This window comes from Vulpes lagopus, chromosome 5, assembly GCF_018345385.1.
Source record: "Vulpes lagopus strain Blue_001 chromosome 5, ASM1834538v1, whole genome shotgun sequence".
In the NCBI taxonomy this organism is placed as follows: domain Eukaryota; kingdom Metazoa; phylum Chordata; class Mammalia; order Carnivora; family Canidae; genus Vulpes; species Vulpes lagopus.
In genome coordinates this window covers 57354199-57370592 of record NC_054828.1, presented here as the reverse complement: position 1 = coordinate 57370592, position 16394 = coordinate 57354199, and the positions used below count along the sequence as shown (strand labels likewise).

Genomic DNA, 16394 nt, shown 5'->3' with positions numbered 1-16394 from the left:
AACTCTCACACTGAATCTCTTCAAACATCTAATTCCACCACCACCCCTCCTTACTCTCAAATGAAGACCTTGCTTTTTTTTCTCCTACCCCCAAAGTTTTTATTTAAATTCCAGTTAGATATCAGTGTAATATTAGTTTCAGGTGTAGAATTAAGACCTTGCATTTTTATTTCTACTTGACTAAGAAGGATGAAAATAATCAGAAGAGAATGTCAACTTAGTCCTGCCACCACATCTGTCTACCACTGTCTGCACCCACCTTAGCTTATCTTTATAGTTGATCCATGCTTTCTACATAAAACATCTCTTGAAAACTCAAGGGCATGGCTCAAACAGTTTTTTATATTTTTGTTGGATCATTTCCATCAACACACAAATGGTGCTATTACTTCCTTTATGTTAAGAATGTGCTCTCTTTATCTTCTGTGATTTACTGCTCTTATTTCTTTATTCTTCTTTCGTGAAGAGCAAAACTCTACAAAAAAGCCATCTTTGAATCTCCCATTTGTCTTCTCCCATTCTCTGTTAAATCCATTTCAGTTGGATTTTGCCTCACCACTTCACTAAAATTTCTCTGTTTTAATGTTATTAAATTCAGTAGTCACTTGTAGAAACTTATCCTCCTTGACCTGTGAGCAGGTTGACATAGTGAGTGCATTGCTCCATACGTCTCCCTGCTTTTAATGGTTGCCACGCTGGTTTGAATCGCTGTCCTCTCTTGTCTGGGTTACTCCATTAGCCAATCACCAGATGTGCCTGGTTCTCTCTGTGTCCCTCACAGTCTCTTCTTTATTTATGAGTCAGGACAGTCCTTTTTGAATAGGTGATCCTCTGCTCAATGCTCAGTGAGGGTTTGTGGTTTCATTATGATAAAAAACCTAAAATCTTTATGGGCCTGTTCATCTCTACAGGCATGATCTCCTACCCCCACCTCAACAGCTTCTCCCTTTGTTCAGTTCACTGTTCCAGCTTCTGGCCTTCCTGCTATACTTCAGACATGTCCGTCCTGTTTCTGCCTTACTTAACAGTTGCCCCTGCCTATAATAGTCTTTTGCCAGATAATTAGTATGGCTAACTCCCTCATATCTTTCAAATCTTTGTTCAGATCTCATCTTCTAAATGAGACTTAACCTGACTACTTTATTTAATGCAGCTAATCTCCTGTCCCTGCCCCTCCACCAACATAGAATGTTATTTATTCAAATTATTTCATCTACCTCTCTCTTACCTATCATGTTCAATCAGAAAATAAGGTACATGTTGTCAGTTACCTTCATTTTGTTTACTGATGCATCCCAAGCACCTAGAACAGTGTCAGGCATATAATAGGCACTTAGTAAATATTTGATGAATTTGAACTTTTGCTTTTAATAATTACTGACTTTTTTTTCCTGGCCATATAAATGGGAAAGTAATTTTACTTAGGGCCATGTTATTAATGAATTTAAAGCATTCTGCATTGAAGTTAAATATATATGTAAATATATATACACTTATATATATAGTTTGTAACAGGATATATACAATATATGTGTATATGAGAAGGGCTCAGAACCTTCTGCATCTTGCGCTGCTGGTAATCCTTCTTCATGGTGACCTGCTTGATGTCATTGCCCAGGTGGCGCAGCTGCTCGGGGATCAGCTGCAGCTCCTTCTTCATGTCCCGCTCACTGTCAGAGAGATGTATACAATATATGTGTATAACCTAGTTAACCTTGCTTCATTTTTCCTGTGTAAGTCATAGTAAACACGTGAAAAGAAATTAGAAAAAGATGCTCATTTTACTTCTAAAGTCATTGTTTTTCCTGATTTCCTGAAATAAAAATAGGAATTTTTTTCTCTATACTCGGACTTCAGAGTTTTGTTTTTTTTTTTTTTTTCTCTCTCTCTCTTATTCAGAAATCTCTACCCCAAATTTGCATCACCCTGGGCATCTTCACCTTGTCGACCTCAAGACATAGGTAGGAAAATTTCTTTGTGTTCAGACCTTTTAAAAATATGTTTTTAACTGAGAATCAGTTAATAAGGCTTTTTTCATTTTATTATCCAGACTTCCATGTTCCATCAGAGTACTTAACGAACATTCACATTAGGGATAAGGTGAGTGTAGTTTATTATTCTCCTCAGTCAGCATGAATGTATCTATTTTTCAGGCACTGTTTTTCAGTTCAGATGGCATAAATTTTTTTGGAATAATTAGTGGTCTCAGGGGTGGCTTTCATGTGTCCATTCAATTGTATAAAACAATTTTATTTCTATTTTTGTTAATCTTAAATATTTTGATAAGATCCTGGCTTATATTTTAAAAATATGGTTTAAAAACAAAACAATGGTAGGACGGTAAAATATTTCTTAGAGTTATTATTAATAATGGTATAACCATGGTTGATGGGAATAAACAGTTTTGGAAAATTTGGTAAATTTCCTTCCGATATTTTCTTTCATACCCTTATCAATAAAATACTTTTTTTTTACAAATATTACAGTGTTTTCAATAGAACTATATATTTAAAAACTATGACATTTGGCTTCTTACCTAAAATTCTAGTTCTAAAGTAACTATTATCAGATTGCAATTTAAAAATTTTTTTACTCTAAAAAAGAAAATGGTAAATACTTTTGTTTATAGGGAAGAACTCAGTGTTCATTTCTGTTAGAAATTGTATCCCTAGATTTTGGCCTTGTGGAAGGATATAATTTATTTAAAATTACATGTTATACATATGTATATTAATATGTGTAACAATATGTATTATATGTTTATGAATAAATCTGAAATGTATTTTACATATAAAATATATATTAAAGTGATGGTGTTCTGTGTCTGTACCATCCAGTTGTGTGGTCAAATGGTTGTTGATTTTGTGGACAGGCAAGTAAAGAGATATTTCTCAATGTCTTTTAATACTTAAGTAGATGGAAGACAAGAAGTATGAGATAGAACTAATTTTTTCTTTTGTGGACTGTATGATTTTTCTGCCATCTCCCCCGTAGGGTTTTTTGCTCCAATTACCTGAAGGTCCCAGAACCTTTTCTTACTTAGGGCAATTTAAGAAAAACCGATTTAGGAGAATTTGTCACCCTCAGAACTGCTGCTTGAAAGGGTATCATATGACTGGAGAGAAAAAGTATATTCTGAGATTGTATAATGGTTAAATAAACATTTAGATATAGAATCAGGCAAAGAGAAAAAAGTGTTTTCATTTTGGTGAGCTTTTAAATGAAGGTTTATCCTAATATAAGACTTCAAGACTATTAAACTCAATGTGCTGTAGTTTGGTTGGCAGTTAATGATTCTGCTTTTTGGAAGGACGTAAGGCAGTCATCTTGTAGTCATCAATTTAAACAAAATAAAGAGCTAGCTCTTTATGATTTTTGTACTTACCGTCTCTGATTTGCTAAAATACATAAACAAACGGTTTGTGAATCCCTGTCAGCTATAAATTCAATAACATTTCTTACAAGTTTTCTATGTATCAGGTAAGGTACATTCCTCTACAGACGTTATCAATTTCATTTACGTTCTTAGCAACCTTATAGGTCTCATTTCTGCATTTTATATGGAAGTTCAGAGACATTAAATAACTTGGACATATTTGTAAGTAATAGAACCGGAACTTGAATATAAGTCCTGCATCTCTGAGCACTGGTTCCACTATTACTAACTACCATGTTGGGTATTAGTAAGACCTCGAGTAAACCAACATTTGGTCTTGGTTAGAAGTTTTTATATAGCTTTTTATTCTATTAGTACATAAAATAGATGTACCAGAAATAATTGTTAAATGACCTCAGTTATTTAAATGGTAAAACCCTTCCTTAAAAGCATAACTACCTGCAGAATCATGTAATAACAGTTACCTGCTACAAAGAAGAGTTTCTGTTTATCTTTTTACTTGTACTTCAGTGGTAGCAATGTGTTGGGATTGTCAAACTTATTTTACACTTCAGAATAATTGATTTCTCTTTTCCAGCTGGCTGCAATAAAACTTGGCCGATATGGAGAAGACCTGCTCTTCTATCTCTATTACATGAATGGAGGAGACGTATTACAACTTTTAGCTGCAGTAGAGCTGTATGTTCAAAGTATTTTTAAACACTTTTGTATTACAGTGGATATTGTTTATTCTGAAAGCTTTTCTTTTAAATGATGGTGATAGTTTTTATCTTTTGTTCTTAAAGCAGAAATATTTCCATCAAGGAATAGTTTGTTGTTTGTTTTTACAACAGAAAAATAAAGTTAATTTAGATTGAAAGTTGATACTATTATGGTTAATGGTCACTGTATACGTAAAAAGAATTACTTCAGATTTAATAATCCTAAATTTGTAAGAAGACGGAATTGACTCATGAATTTGGTGAATCTAATTTTTATAAATATGTTAAGTATAAGATATGGTTCATAACTGTGGCTCATCTTCTTGTGGAATTACATGTTAATGATGGTGAATTTCATCATTTATTGAACATCTATTGAGTATTCTATGGGCAAGGCACTGCATACATCTTACGTATTTTGAAGTGTTGATGAAGTCCACATCCCTTATCAGAAGCCTTTGGCCAACTTAAATATTAGCGTTAAGAAGTTGGTCCATTGGATATGTTTTATTCCTGAGCATTTCTGCTTTTACCTGATGCTCTAAGAATAAATTTTTGTCATTGCTCATTTGTCCAATTGGTAATATATTTTGTTGCCATAGACTATTTTATTAATCATGCTTATAGTAAAGTAAATTGTTCTTAAAAATTTATGATGTTATGGGGCACCTGACTAGCTTAGTCGGTAGAGCATGTGACTCTTGATCTTGGAGTCATGAGTGCAAGCCCCAGGGTGGACATAGAGCTTACAAAAAGAAAATTTATGATGTTATGAATGAGAGACCTACTTTTTATAGATTTAAGTATTTTATGATATTCCTAATAACATTTCTGTAGATGGACTTGGATCCGATGCTTTTATGTAAAATTCACTGTGTTGATGATAAACTGTTTATTTCTCTATTGAGAATTTGTTTTCTCCCATGTTTTCCCTTACATTTTTTTGTAACATAGCAATTGTTACCTGTTCTTTTTAATTTATTTATAAGTAAATAAATTCATTTAGTCATTCATCGATCCCATACCGGCAGTTCTGTCTCATATCTTATTTATGCCTAAAAATTACCTCACTGTGTTAGTAGGAAGGTATTTGTTTACATGGAGGTTTGGGCTCCCAGAGATGTTTTTTCTGGTGCATTTACCTCCTTTGGATGTTACTTCCCCAATTTACAAGTGATATAAATCCTCGTTGATTCTTGCATGAATTCTAATGGATATCCTTTGGCTTTTGAGAATTTAGGATCAATGAGATTTGATTAAAACTTAAAAGTAATACATTCATTAAGAATTTTTAAAATGGATATTGTATTTTCAACATAGTTACAAAATTATATGAATTTAAATAGATAAAAAGACTGATTTTGTTCTTATAAAATAATAGAAATAGTTGGTGTTTTTGTTTTAATAGATTATATCAATTTCTATTGAATGTTAAGAATGAGAAAGGAGTGAAATTTCTGGAACACAATGTATCCTTATTTGGTCTGCCTAGGTTTTTTATCACATTGCTCATAGAGCTTTTAATATCTCGTTATGTTTGCATAAAAAAGTCTCTTCAGTTAAATAAAGATGTATGTATTAAGTAACAAGTGTGGTTTCTGGACAAATAAGAAAGTATTTTCCTGTATTTCACTAGAGTTGTATTTAATAACAATAAAAGTCAGGGTAAAAAGCACCTATATTTATGTTTTATGTATAATTATTTTCTGAGAAAATTTTTTTAAAATGTAGAATATGTTTGATGTGAGCCACAGGAAAAATTAATTGTCTTTTTCTCTTAAAAATTGAAGTTTTAACCGTGATTGGAGATACCACAAAGAAGAACGAGTATGGATTACCAGGGCACCAGGCATGGAGCCGACAATGAAAACCAATACGTATGAGAGGGGAACATATTACTTCTTTGACTGTCTTAACTGGAGGAAAGTAGCTAAGGTATATTTTTTTCCATGTGCAAATGTGTAAATGTGTAAATCTAGATTTTAAAAAGAAGTATCCTCTTTTATCTGTTTATATTTACTAATACATCCATCCCAATAATGTGCCAGATACTTGCTAATGAGTTTTTTGTCTTCACTTCCTTGGCTTGATTTAAACTCTAGGAGAGTATATGGAAACAACTCATTTCACCCATAGTTAGGAAAATGATTGAACTTGGTAAGAAATTTTGTAATTTTTCACAAGCCTTGGTAACATTTGAAATATTTTTATGTCAATTCAGTTGTAAAATAAAGATCACCCTCTTGCCATCCCAGTCATGTATTCTTATATTATTTTAAGCAAGTAGGAGATTTTTCTAAAACTGGTATATAAACATAACAAATAGGTCTTTTATAATACTTGCCTCATTGCAAGAAAAATGCTTTTTATTTGCAAGTGATATAACGAAAGAAAATTCTAAGTAGTAACCATGATTGTTCCTATGACTACTAAGCTGAATATTGGAGGGAGGCGGGCTGTGGAAAAGTTGCTGTTTATGTTTTGGTTTGCAACTTTTCCTTACAAAAACACCTAACAAAGACCCATCTGCGAAATTTTCATCAGTGTCATAACATATTTCACATTTGTATGTAGTATTTTATGTATACATTTAGTCTACCTAGTAGAGAATGTAACAAGTATTGTCATTTCATTACTCCAGGATTTCTCTGAATGCCTTTTCCATTGAGGATCCTTAGGATTAAAAACTAAAGAGGTAGTTTTATTTGTTCTCAATAAATTTAAATAGAAGAAAACTAGTTCTTCGTAGTTCATTGGATGATTCTTTAGCTGTTGGCTTGGGCCTTTTTTTTTTTTTTTATCTTTTGAATTAACTTCACTAATGTGGGAAAATTTTTAACAAGACAGTCTGAAATGCTTACCAGATATTTATCACAAAGATGTTTTATATCACAAGATTTCATGGAAAACTTGAAAAAAGATAGAAAAACATGAGCCCAACTAAAAACACCAGACCAGGCACATACAAGAGGTTAAATCTTTTTTTATTACTATTTTTGGGTGTCAGTGGTAAATGTCTGTCCATCTGAAACCAAGTCCATATACTACAATACTGTATTCAAGTTATTTTAACAATTAATACACATCTTGATTTCAAAAGGTAGATCCACGATCTCACCTTTTAAGTAGAAATAATTACTTCCATTTCAAATAGCACAAGACACATTGTGTGTTACCTGTTAAGATGTATAGTGTAGTAGAAAGCAATAACTTTTGTATCATAGATATGAATTTAACTCCTGTTTTGGCTGTTTATGCTTTGACCATGTGCAAGTTTCTTTTCCATGCCTGTTTCCTTCTCTTTTCAGTTGAAATCATATTTGCTTCTAGATTGTCATGAAGATTAAATGAGATTTTATACACCCACACACACATTTGCACGTGTGCACACACACTGAGCACAGTGATTTGTACATATCGGGTATTTTATACATGGGACTAGTTGTGGTAGTTTGTTGCTGTTTTTATGGTTGTTATTACAGCTAATTACTCTTCAAAGATGGAAAAATTATAACTGTTGTTAGGTCAGGTCAGTGGTTCTCAAACTTTAGCTTCATCAGAATTACCTGTCAGCTTTATTAAAAAAAACAGGTTGTTGAGTCATACCTCTATTGTTTATGATTTAATAAGTCTATGATGGGACCTGAGGATTTCCATTTCTAACAAGTTCCTAAGTGATGCCAATGATTTAGCTCGTCTTTGGAGCCGTACTTGGAGAACTTCTCAGTCAGTTGAGTATACAGGAAAGAAAAATGTATCTTTGGAGGGGAAAAGAGTCCGTTAGTAAATAACTGAAGTTTTCTCCATTCTCTGTGAAGCTTTTTGCTCAATATCACTTTAAGTTATTCCAGACTTCTATATGCAAAAATGAATGGATGTTTGGAGTAGATTGATGTATCACTTTAGTTAACTTTTAGTTCAATATATATGACAGATCTTCCTATGTGAAAAAAAGTTTTCCCACAAAATTAAATATTCAGAAGCAACTTAAACATTAATAGGCCTGTTTTACTTTTCCATCAAAAGAATTCCCCAGTCAAGTAAATGTCATTTTAAAGAAAAGCATGTGTGTATGCGCACAGGTGTGTAAATATGTAGTGTGCGTATATAAAGTAATTTTACCCAGATTTATCTGATGATCTATATAGTTGAACTTTTGTCTTCTTAACCTTTACCTTTATAATTTTTAGCTCTGAAGTTGGAAAATAAAATTTGAGAAATACCATAAAACTGTTTCTTTAAGAAATCTCTCTTGAAGTAATTGCTGGCCACTGGTACTGACACTTTTCATCAAAATAATTTCCTAACAATGAAAGCACACAAGATTATCGGTTTAAGCATTATACGGAGCTCACTTCTTTGTTATATTAAAATACAGATTCATGAACTTAAAACTTTTAAGTTGTATTCACAGAATAAACTTTTCCCAATGGCTTCTGGTTTTTTGTTTGTTTTAAAGATGTTTTCATGTTTTCTCAGAAATTGTTTAGGAATTAAGTTCAATTTATAATGTATTAACAGAGTTTATCAAACTACAGATAATCCCTTAAAAGGCCATATCCCAAGTTAACCTCAGAGTTTCTACCTGTAAAATGGGTGTGGTTTACTACTCACAGGTAAAGAACATGAATTATTAAATAACTTCAACTTATTGTAAGAAGCGTGCAGTCTGAATTAGTATTATAAGTAATAGCTTGATGTTATCATTTTGTCTTTGAAAAGTATTGACCTGATCTAGAATGTAATTAGGTCTCCATTTCACAGTGTCTTATAGGAGTTTTTTCTCTGTTTTGCAAATACTTAATATTTTCAGAGAATTTAAGAATTATTAGAAATTCAATGATTTAAATTGGAAGTATTTTTTACCCCTAAAAATTAGGATCTACCCCATTATTCATTTATAGTGGGTTTTTTTTTTTTTAAAGATTTTATTTATTCATGAGAGACACAGAGACAGAGAGGCAGAGACACAGGCAGAGGGAGAAGCAGGCTCCAGGTAAGCCCGACATGGGACTCGATCCCGGGTCCTCAGGATCAGGCTCTGGGCCGAAGGCCGCACTAAACCACTGAGCCACCCAGGCTGCCCTCATTTAAAGTGTGTATGTCAGTAATGTATACATAAAAGTTTTGACATTGTTTATTCTCCCCTTTTAGTCTTGTCAGCAGGCTATGTGGTCTACTCTATGTAATTTAGAATTACTCAGTATCTCACTAATTTAAAAATAGTGGTCATTCAGGTTGTACATGTACTCTTAATTAAGTGTAGAATTTTTAAAATAATTTCATCCACAGAATCTTCAGGTGATGGAAGCTATTCTATGATCAATAACTTTCTCATACTAAAGACTTAAAAATTGAAGAATTCTTTCAGCCTGACTTTACCTTGTGGATCCAGCAGTGAATAGGATTTCTATTAATGCTTAGAATTTTTTATAATATCACAGGTGGATGGAAATGTGATTTTTTTCCCCATTAGATACACATTAGTGTTTATACTTTAATCAATAATATGTACTTTTCTTCAAGGCAGTAAAAATTATTTCTAGTAAGTATAAGATAGTTGGCAACTTCCTAAAATTTGGAGGATTAATCTTAAAGAGAAAGACAGCATTTTTTAGAATTTGAGAAAATATTCCTCCAGTGTATATTTCTCTGTCATTCAGTCAGTGATGACATTAATGTTTTTGTAAAAATTTCATTTGATCATCTGAATCCAGTACATGTATTTCAGTTCTTATAGTGACCTTTTGAAAATGTTTAGCCTAATATGATTAATAGAAAAACTCAGATTTAAGAGTGGTTTTTAAGAAGTATCTAAAGCTCTTTTTCACCTTTTTTTGTCCCTACTGATTATACAGAGGTTGTGTGTGTACATATAACGAAAGTGTACAAGAGGTGTTACCAATAATCAAAAAGCTAGAGAAAGAGATACCAGTATATACTGTTAAGATTCATATATTTTAAAAAGAATAGAAACACGTAGAAAACCAAAACAAAGATGAAAAAAGAAGACAGAATTTAACTTAATTTCTGAATCTCTGATATATGAGCTTTTAAATTATACTAAGATATTTATTATGCTCCCTAGGTTTAAACTGACCTTCCTAGGGGTGAAAAATATGTGCATTGGTCAGATTACTCTAGTTTAAATTCTTATAATACTGTGTAGTTCACCAATGTATAATACAGACAGGATAACTGAACAGGATTTATGTAACCTAGTGGGGCCTATGATTTGTTACAGTTACAAATAGACATTTCCCCCTGCAACTACACATATTTTGATTTCTAAATTGCCAATTTTAATTTCTAAAGAGTAATATAACAATATTTTCTTCACTCATTTTGATACTTTTTTTTTTTTTTTCATTTTGATATTCTTAAGCCAGACAATAAATTGTTTCTAAAACTTAAGGGTAGGAAGAGAGAGAGTGGTGCCTACACAGTGCATTAGCTGGGTGATGGTGATTCTAGAGTTAGTTTTAATGATGAGCACGTAACCCATGTGCCTTAGTTAACTCTGTCCTATAAAGTAAACCTTTTTAGATTAAGGTCATTATAGTGTCCCTTATTTAAGAACATTTGTCAGAACTAAAGTTTTTGAACATTTCTGCATAAGGGATGTAATGAAGTAAATTTATTTGGGTCTTGCACTAGAACTATTAAAAATAATGTGTTAACACCAGAAAGTCATGGGCTTTGGTGCCACAAAGGTCAGGATCATCCTAATCCTTGATCTTCCATTTACGGAATGATTTGAGCAGGTTACTTAGGAGCCTCACTTCTTCAGGTGCAAAATGAAGATACTGATACTTATTTTACAGAGTCATCAGAAAGATGAGAATAAAATTAGCTGTGTCTCTAGTTTGGGCACCTCTTAACTAGGTTTTCAATTGTAATATTCTTAAATTTTAAAGACTTGGTTTTAGATCTTAAAATTTAATCATTATGACCTAAGTTTTTTTTTTCTTAAGTTTTCATTTTAATACTGGGACTATCCATTTTATTTATTTTTTGTGTGGTGGGGGGACTATCCATTTTAGAATCCATTTGAAACAAGATAGACATGGCAAAATATGTTAGCCCATAGTGCTAACTCCTGGTTGGCTTTTTAAAATACATAGTATATATTGAGGTTCATAAATTTTTAAACGGGATTGATTTAGTTTGTACTATAATTGAATTCAAATTATAGAATTAGTGATTTTAGAACCTCTTGCTTTTTGAATTTGCAAAGGTATGTTTCCTTTTTTTTTTTTTTAAGATTTTATTTATTTATTCATGAGAGACACAGAGAGGCAGAGACCCAGGCAGAGGGAGAAGCAGGCTCCATGCAGGGAGCCTGATGTGGGACTCGATCCCGGGACCCCCGGAGTCATGCCCTGAGCCAAAGGCAGACGCTCAACCGCTGAGCCCACCCCAGGCGTCCCAGTTTTTTGTTTCTTTAAAATGCAGAATTATCTTCTGCATCTCTCTTGATCTTAAGTTTCCTCATGAAGAAATTACTTCACCGTTCTTAAGTTTTAAGACTCTTATGAAGTTCATGTATTTTGAAAGTTTAATTAAAATGAGCTGTATAGTGTTCAGATGTGCTTACAGCACATCTGTCTATTTTGAGTGGCAGTTATATCTTTTCAGTGTTGTAGATTGGGAAGTCTGGAGATGTGGGAGTTATAAGTTCATTGTATTCTCCAGATTTAATAAGGTTAGCACAGTCTTATATGTTTGCTTTATTTTTAAAAGGTAGGTGTAATAATTACAAATTGGAAAAAATATTTTGGGGAAAAGGAATTTATTTTTTTACATCATTGAAGGTTGGCTTTTAAGTATCCTGTAATTTTTATTACAGTGCTTTTTATTAACAATATAGTAATTGCTGCTCAGACTTTCACTTTTGAGCAAAAAAGTGCCTAGTTTCAATGGTTATAAAGTAGATGTTCATGAGTAGTCTTTTACACAGAAAATCTGTATTTTTGCATTTATTAGCTAGAAGCTACAGCACATAACTTTTCTTCAAGCTGTATTTTAGTTAGAAGGAAAGAAGTTGGTGCATCTGTGTTTATGTTCATTCTCATACATGTAGGTATTTTGTTCATCTAGTAAAATATGTTTTGACAAAAATCTGAGATCCCTCTGAGGGAGAGGAAATCATCTAAATTCTTAAATTTGGTTTTATAGGAGTTTCATCTGGAATACGACAAATTAGAAGAACGGCCTCACCTGCCATCCACCTTCAACTACAACCCTGCTCAGCAAGCCTTCTAAAAAAAAAAAAAAAAAAAAAAAGACTTCCCTTTTCTTGGGGTATGGCTGTCTCAGCACAATACTCAACATAACTGCAGAACTGATGTGGCTCAGGCACCCTGGTTTTAATTCCTTGAGGATCTGGCAATTGGCTTATGCAAAGGGTCACCATTTGAGGTCCTGCCTTACTAATTATGTGCTGCCCAACAACTAAATTTGTAATTTGTTTTTCTCTAGTTCAAGCAGGGTCTGAATTTTTTTCATTTATTTTCTTTTTTGCCAGCAGACAGACTTGGGTCTGTAAAGACAAGCAAGTACACTGACAGAAGTTTACCATTTAGTTTCTAAAATGTAAAAAAGAAAACCCACAAAAGACTCAACAGAATTAGACCACAAAATTTGCATTGTTCATTGTAGCACTATTGGTAATAAAATAACAAATGTTTGTGCATTTTTATGTGAAGATCCTTCTCGTATTTCATTTGGAAAGATGAGCAAGGTCTGCTTCCTTCATTTTACTTCCCCTTCTGTTTTTGAAAGGCAGTTTCGCCAAGCTTAACGCAAGAATATCTGACTGTTTAGAAGAAAGATATTGCCACAATCTCTGGATGGTTTCCAGGGTTGTGTTATTACTGAGCTTCATCTTTCCAGAATGAGCAAAACACTGTCCAGTCTTTGTTACGATTTTGTAATAAATGTGTACATTTTTTTTAAATTTTTGGACATCACATGAATAAAGGTATGTATGTACGAATGTGTATATATTATATATATGACATCTATTTTGGAAAATGTTTGCCCTGCTGTACCTCATTTTTAGGAGGTGTGCATGGATGCAATATATGAAAATGGGACATTCTGGAACTGCTGGTCAGGGGACTTTGTCGCCCTGTGCACTAAAGGGCCAGATTTTCAGCAGCCAAGGACATCCATACCCAAGTGAATGTGATGGGACTTAAAGAAGTGAACTGAGACAATTCACTCTGGCTGTTTGAACAGCAGCGTTTCATAGGAAGAGAAAAAAAAAAAAGATCAATCTTGTATTTTCTGACCACATAAAGGCTTCTTCTCTTTGTAATAAAGTAGAAAAGCTCTCCTCACTGCAGTGTTGACTTTGATTTGAAATTGTGAAATTATTTCTGCAACATGAAAAATAGACCCCCTAAGACCCTCAAGTTTTAAAAAGCATCTAAATGAAATGGTGTGATTATATAATTTAAAACTTAGTCTTTTTTTTCAGCTTTTGACAAGTAGTTTGATGGAACCATACATCATTTTACTTGTAGATTAAAAATGCAGGTGCATTTTTAGTTATTAACTGAGTCAAAAGAGAAACTAATTTTTAATAATTATGGCTGCATTAGAAATAAAACTTCCTGAACACTCATGGAACCCAGTCAAAATATGTTTGTGAGAAATTTATGAGACAAAACTTGATAAACCTTTGGGATTTATCTTTAAGAAGTAATACTCAAGGTAAGCCAAAAGCAGGGATGAGGGTAGACTTTACCTCTGGTTTGCTGGCCTGGATATTTCATATTTACAAGTTGATGGATACTTTTTCATCTAATGGCAAATACTGTATTTAAAAATGTCTAAAGACTGAAGCTACGAACACTAGAGATAGTAAAAAAGGCAGTGAGTTTTGATTTTCTAAATTTTCATTTTTAACCTATTTTTCTATGAAGAGTGAAAGTTTGTTGACATTTACCAAATCATGTTTGAAAATGAAACATGTATGACATTGCTGTGTTTGTGTATCAGGAATATGAAATAACTTTAAGATTTACCTTTTTCTATGTATTTTGAGATAATGGAGAAACTGACATAAAAATATCAGGATTTTTTTAACCTTTCAGATTTAAACCAAAGCATCTCCTCTATAAGAAAGATGGCACTTATATAATTGTAGTTTTAATACCTTGTGCACAAAACCTTCTCACATATTTGACACAAACCAGAATCAAATCCTAGACATTGATTTCTTTAAAAAAAAAAAAAAAAGCATTACATTTTTTCACAATAATTGACTTTGTAAAGTGTAACTTTTCCTACAAAACCATCAAACAGTTTAAAAGGAAAGGGAAGAGATCTTTATTTTTATGAATACAAACATACAGTATAAAGTGTCACCATGATCATGATTGGTACTTTTGTGAATGACTCAAAAAAATCCAAGAGCGTTCCTATGAGGTGGTTTGTTGTCTTAACTCTAGTTGTTTGTTTAACGGCCACTTAGAAAGTTTTAAGTGCACACTCTTGCAGTTTCTAAGTTCTTTTTACCCTGAATCATCAAAATGAGAAAACTCTTGCATGTAAACCAGTTTTTTATAACTTGTTAATATCCGAAATTACCATGCTCTTGACTTCAAATCCAAGTTTTAAAAGTCTATTTGAAATCTTTAAAGTACTATATTAAACTCTTTAATATAACACACTGTTATATTCTTTGGTTTTATAACTTGTGGTTATACATGTATAGAAGTTGACCTGAACTAATATTTCACATTTTCTCTCTTAAGTTTAATTCTGTTAAATTTTCCCTATATAACTAGTGACATCGATGTGTACGTTGTTAAGTAATTTTTGTGATTATACTATAATTGGCTCTGGGGGTAAAAAGTTATTTAGTTGCAAAAGAAAATCCTTTCACCCAGTTTCAAATATATATTCTATGCTTCTTGTGGTGATACTATAATTTATATGATAAAACTCCATTTTCAGGGATTTTTTTTTCACTGCACAAAGTTTTCCTTAGATATAAAAAATTTTTAAGAACTGAGAAGTTTATTTGAATTCTTACAGTATAATATAAAGCCAACCACTTAACTGGTCTTTTCCTTTTTGCCACTGAACTTGGTACACCGTAGGTGCTTAATAAATACATGTTGACTGAATGGTATAAATTGATATTTCAATTTGAAAATAAAATGTACAAATTAAAGCATTGGGCTTTGAAATAATTTACAATTTTTTTGCTGTAATTTCATTTTCAAAATTCTTTTTAAAGCATTTTCAATTAACTTTCAAATTTTTCCCACTCTACCCTTTCCCTAGTTGATCCTTCCTCTGAATCCTTCATTCAAAAAACGGATCTTCCATTCTGTTACACCCAGTGCTTGTAAAATACAGAGCATCTGAGCGCACCTGCAAAGAAGGGCACATTTAACTTCAAATTTGCTTACGAGCATCAATTTTGCAGAAGATTATTAAAAACCTAAATGTGCACGTGCAGAAAACAGATTTCCATATTTAATGTTCCCTTAACCATAGTTTGTGTAGCTAAAAATAAGACCTAGGAATACCTGCTAATTGGTTCCATTAAGACAGTCTGTGGATAATAAGCCAGACTCTTATCTCAATGCGTTTTTGAAAGCTAGGTTCTAACGGCACATCAGAAAGCTCTTTCCTTGCCACTAGCATGGGCAGTGAATTGGATCATATTGTGAATACATGACAGATCTAGGAGATGAAGCGCATAAACAGTGCACGTCAAAATTGGGATCTAAATCTAACCCAGTAATTTTGTGTGTTGAGTTGCATCAAATAGGATACACCGAGTCCAGATCATTGCTTTCCCACTTTGGTTGCTAAAAGAATAAAGGATGGTGGAATGTAACATGTCTTAAGAGTGGCTCATATGTCGATCAATGCAAATTGTAACTATTGCCCAAAATACTGATAAAATTTTCTGCTACATTAAAAGTATAGTGCTCAGAACAAGGTAGGAAGTCTCCTGTATTTCAAGAGCTGCCCTGACTGGGGAAGGCAGAAGAAAAGGGTTTAGTGTGCCTGCTAGCTGCCAAGCTATACCAAGTGTTTTACATGCATCATTGTGTCCTGTCTTTAGCATAGCATCATAAGGTAGGTTTTAGTATCCTCATCTTACGTTACATTTAAAATATACACCCCACCCCACCCCACCCCTGCCGCCCCAAACCCGGAAGTCAGAAAGATTAGCATTAAAAGAGAATAAACTAGAAATACGGTATCTGTCTAGGGTATCAAATTCGAGAGTTGTGAAAGATTCGTTTGCGGGTTTGAAGAACAAC

General features: G+C 32.8%; 1 protein-coding gene across 6 annotated transcripts in view; it reads left to right on the top strand.

Annotated features, from left to right (window-relative positions):
• CNOT2 (CCR4-NOT transcription complex subunit 2) overlaps window positions 1-13442 on the top strand; it is a 118890-nt gene extending 105448 nt beyond the window's left edge. For all 6 annotated transcript variants that reach the window (XM_041754524.1, XM_041754527.1, XM_041754525.1 and 3 more), the window contains 5 exons: window positions 1900-1961; window positions 2051-2100; window positions 3975-4075; window positions 5889-6033; window positions 12277-13442. In XM_041754524.1, the coding sequence (XP_041610458.1) occupies window positions 1900-1961; window positions 2051-2100; window positions 3975-4075; window positions 5889-6033; window positions 12277-12363 (445 nt within the window). In that variant the 3' untranslated portion in view covers window positions 12364-13442. The remainder of the gene's footprint in view (window positions 1-1899; window positions 1962-2050; window positions 2101-3974; window positions 4076-5888; window positions 6034-12276) is intronic.
• Window positions 13443-16394: the final 2952 nt, after the last annotated feature.